General features: G+C 39.2%; 1 protein-coding gene across 1 annotated transcript; it reads left to right on the top strand.

Moving 5' to 3' along the window:
• Positions 1-1,055: 1,055 nt before the first annotated feature.
• On the top strand, positions 1,056-2,003 carry LOC101656664 (olfactory receptor 51Q1-like). Its single transcript, XM_004717079.1, has one exon. It carries the CDS (start codon positions 1,056-1,058, stop codon positions 2,001-2,003), a length of 948 nt encoding a protein of 315 aa, XP_004717136.1.
• Positions 2,004-4,937: the final 2,934 nt, after the last annotated feature.

The raw sequence follows: 4,937 nt of genomic DNA, 5'->3' as shown, positions 1-4,937 counted from the left end.
GATTTTACTCATCTAGGCTGTTGCAATAGAATTATAACTGGATCCTCTCTTCCTTCATTCACTCCTTTTCCAGGCAGCTGTTTTTGGCATCCAATTGTGTAAGTATGTATGTGTGAGTGTGTGCACACATATACTCCTCCCACTACCATCAAGTCTATTCTGACTCACAGTAATAGCAACCTTATAAGACAGGCAGAATCCCCCTGTGGGTTTCCAAGACTGTAGCTCTTTATGGGTGTTGAAAACCACGTTTCCTCTGCAGATCAGCTAGTAGTTTTAAACTGCTAACCTTGCAGTTATCAACCCAATGTATAATCACTATACCACCAATCTGTGATATATGCACATCTCTGTGATATATATATGTATATGTGCTATATGTGTGTGTATACATATATATATGTATATATATATCACCAATCTGTGATATATATACAGATGAAATATCCATATCCATCCTTATGAAAATAAAATAGAAAGTATTGTTAGAATTAAAATAAGGACTAACATGAGGAATAATGATTTCAATATATCATAAAGTAGATGACATTGAAAGAGATATCTATACATTTGGGAAAAAATTCAAACAGAGGAGAACATTGTTAGAAAAATCAAAGGATAATTCAGAAAAAGATCTAAAATATAAAGACCTGGAAAAGAGTAAGAAATAAATACTAGACATTGCTTTTTCAATAAAGAGTTAAGGTATCCTTCTGTGACTAGTACCAGTAGTGTGGTTAGCTGGATAGATAGATTTCAACTCACTGAAAACTAAAAGGAAGTACGCTAATAGAAAAAATGTTAAAAGGTGTTTCCAACAAATTAATCTATATTGAGACATGAGGGAAAATCCCAGTGTAAGAGTCACCTCTGAAGGGATGGTTCGGACAGGTCCAATATGGTGTTCTTCAGTCTTCCCTTAGGTATGCCCAACAATTCTGAATGGATTTTTTAATTGAACTTAGTGGGAAAAGAGAGTTATAGTTACTAATGAGAGTATATATTTTTCAATCTCCTTAAAAAAGACGCTGAATCTGAAACTTCATATATTGGTCATGTATCAAATAAATAATACCACCCACGACTCCTTCTTCTTCATCTTCATGGGCATCCCTGGATTTGAGGCCTATCACATCTGGATCTCCATCCCCTTCTGCTGTGTCTACACCATCTCCATCATGGGCAACACTACCATCCTCACTGTCATCCACAAAGAGTCGTCTCTCCACCAGCCCATGTACTTATTTCTCTCCATGCTGGCCCTGACTGACCTGGGTCTCACCCTCACCACCCTGCCCACAGTCATGCAGCTCCTCTGGTTCAACTTTAATAAGATCAGCTTTGAAGCCTGTTTTGCTCAGTTCTTTTTCCTGCATGGGTTTTCATTCATGGAATCCTCTGTCCTGCTGGCCATGTCCTTTGACCGCTATGTGGCCATCTGTCGCCCACTCCATTATGCCTCCATCCTCACCAATGAAGTCATTGGCAAGATTGGGGTAGCCATCATTTGTCGCTGTGTTTTTGCTGTTCTCCCTTCCCTTTTCCTGCTTAAGCGCCTGCCCTTCTGCCGCTCACACCTTCTCTCTCACTCCTACTGCCTCCACCAGGATATGATTCGTCTGGTCTGTGCTGACATCCGTGCTAACAGCTGGTTTGCACTTGTGGTGGTGATGCTCATTATTGCAATTGATCCATTGCTCATTTTGCTATCTTACACATTTATCCTGAAAAGTATCTTGGGGACAGCTACCTGGGCCGAGAGACTAAAGGCCCTCAATAACTGTTTGTCCCACTTTCTAGCTGTTTTGGTGCTGTATGTCCCCATGGTTAGTGTATCTATGACTCACCGCTTTGCTAAGCATACTTCTCCACTGGTCCATGTGGTCCTGGCCAATATCTACCTGTTGGCACCTCCTGTCATGAACCCCATCATTTACAGTGTAAAGACCAAGCAAATTCGCCAAGGAATCTTTCACCTCCTTTTCCAGAGGAAAGGGCACTAAAGGTTGGGTTTTAAATTAACAGCAACACTTTTATTTGAGTAACAAGAAGGCACAGACAAAGACCACTTTTTTTCAATATGTAAACAAAATAGAGCTGGGGGGTGGGTTTGTTGTTATTTTATGTTCTGTCAGAAACAAATGGCAGCATTATGTATAGCAATACCATATTGTGATACTTAATGTTTTTTGTGCAACCTTGGCAGATAAACACATGTGGGATTAATCGAAGGGCGGAAAAATAAATGGCTCAGTGAGCCTTGCCTTTCTCATTCTTGGGTCTCTTGTTTTCTGATGGTCGGACCAGAGTGCAACTGCCTTAGCCAGTTCCCTGCTTCAGTTGGCAAGGCTGACTTTCTGCATGACATCTCCAAGGAGAAGTCGCATGGACCTACCCCGATACAGCTCTGGTGCTGGAGCAGCTGTGTGGAGACCCCTGCCAGTGCTGAGATGCTTACACACTCACTGATCTGGCTTTCCTCCTCCAGTCAGCATCACTGCGTGTGTTTCGTGAGACTGAGGAGGACTTTGTAGATTGGTGTTAGACATATGGGCTAATGTTGCACTTATGGGCTTGGACAGCACTTGGTTCGGATGTTTTCTTGATTTGCACTTACCCTTTACATAAAAATCTCTCTTATACCTACGAGTTTCTGTGGATTTGCTTCCCTAGTTTACCAAGAGTAACACAAATATGTTGCCAGGTTTTGCAACATCGAAATTTGTGGTATAGTTAGTCCATTGTTCTGATTACAGGTGTGTCCATTTTGTGGTCATTTTTTCTTAAGTTTGTTGACATTATATTTCACTGAAAATAGAGACTGTTCTGGCTTTAATATAAATAAACAGACTTGACAATTCCTTGACCAGAAATTAAAAGAGGTTGTTTTGGTTTGTCCTTAATCCAGAATTGCACTTAGTTAGCCATAGGAATTTGAGAGGAAAATCATCTTAAAATAGAATTCAAAATCCTATCTCTGTTAGGACACTGTAGTCGCTGCAACAATGAGCTCAAGTAGGAATGGTTATGAGAATGATGCAGGACTGAATCCTCAAGAGGAGATAAATATGGAAGCAACCTCCTCTAAGCTACGTGAAGGAAGGGCAAAAGTGGTGTTCTGAGATCTATTCTTAGTTAAGCCCTAAAACTCTTTGGATAGAAGTTAAAACAAATAAGTTAAAGAAAAAATTATTTACAAAGAAGAGTATTGCTCCTGTTTCTGGTTGGTTTTAACAGAGACCCTAAAACTGAAATCTTATTCATTATGTCCCAGACAATGGACACTACTTGAGACGCCCTCTTCTTCATCCACATCCTTGAATGTGAGGATTCTCAAACCATCAATCCGTTTCTTTGATTCTACATGAATTTTATTTTGTGCAACAGTATTATCCTGTAATGTGCACAGAGTTATCTCTCCGTTGACCTACAGTTCTGTTTCTTTCCTGACTGACCTAAGTCTTATCCTCAATACCAGAACAACATATCAGGAAATTTACAAATTCTCATTCCTACCACTTTTGAGAGTCAGGAAAGTCCTCTTAGAAGAATAAAAATCATTTTGCTCCCAAAACCATTTACAATCTGTTTCATCCACCTGTTAGCTGTTAAAATTGTCACATGCAACACATCTGTATGGTCAATTAGCATTTATGTGTGGCCCCCTTGATTTCAGTATCTCTTTAATGAGGTGGATTGACATAATGGCAGTCACAACGGATTTAAACATTCCAAAGATTATGGAAAGGGCACAAGGTAGGCAAGTTTCATTCGTTATGGATAAAGTTTCCATGAGTCACAGGTGCCTTGATGTTAGCAAAGAACAAATGATACATGTATAAACTTCTCTGGGAGCTTGGGTATATGTGAGGAGCTTCAAATTGTTCATGAAAATATTCCATTGTCTTTTTGTTCCTTCTGCTCACATTTTTTATCTATTTCAGGGTAAAACAAAGAAGTCTCAAATCTCAAATATAGTTAAAGAAAACATTTATTAAATCTTAAGAACAAAGACAAGACAAAGATACACCATTAGGATGAGGAACCTTATTAACATGAGGCCAAAATGTTGCCAGGATTGACATTCAGGACACAACTTAAAGAAGGCATGGAACAAATTCATGTCATGATTTCATGATTGTGACAGATAAGTACATCATAGTTCTAGGTGGGACTACAGAAACAGGAACAGGACCATGACTGGGATACATACATTATGTAAGAAGAGTTACAAGATTTGCCCAGGGCCTTCTGAATGAGGCTGCAGGGCAAGACTGATAGGGCATAACTCATGACTATGTGACTCTCAGTTCGGCCCACCAAGGATACACTCAGGCAAGACCCTAAGGGAGACTGCCCCTCTATGGGTTGGCTGGAGCCTTGTAGATGTAATCTATTTCCCAATGCATTCTGCCTTAGGGCAAGTTTGTTCTCATCACGAGTTCATGATCCAAAGGAGCTCAGTGGACGCTTTATCCATGTGGGAACTCTGAAAATGTGTTATGGGCTTTCACTGCCATCCTCTGTCCATAAAATGTAGGGCACAGAATTTTAACTATAATATAAATCCCTATATATATACATATCCAAGTTCATCATAAACATAGCAGATTACTATATGATATTTACTATTTTATCTGCCATCCATAAATGAAATTTCATGTCTTTAAATCCATAGAATTTATTAAATGAAAAAATACTAAAAGATAACTTCAAGTTTATTATTCTATTTTACTACTATTTCTTATTCTAAACACAAAACCAAACCCACTGTCATCAGTCAATTCCAACTCATAGTGAGCCTGTAAGACAGAATAGAATTGCTCCTGTGGGCTTCCTACACTGTAATTATTAACAGAAATAGGAAGCCTAACATGGTAGTTTTGAACCACTGACCTTGTGGTTAGCAGCCCAAAATGTAACTACTCTGCTCAATT

This window comes from Echinops telfairi, unplaced genomic scaffold (genome assembly GCF_000313985.2).
Source record: "Echinops telfairi isolate 266 unplaced genomic scaffold, ASM31398v2 ScPeMD7_41;HRSCAF=154, whole genome shotgun sequence".
Lineage (NCBI taxonomy): Eukaryota > Metazoa > Chordata > Mammalia > Afrosoricida > Tenrecidae > Echinops > Echinops telfairi.
This window is presented reverse-complemented; position numbering and strand designations above follow the sequence as displayed.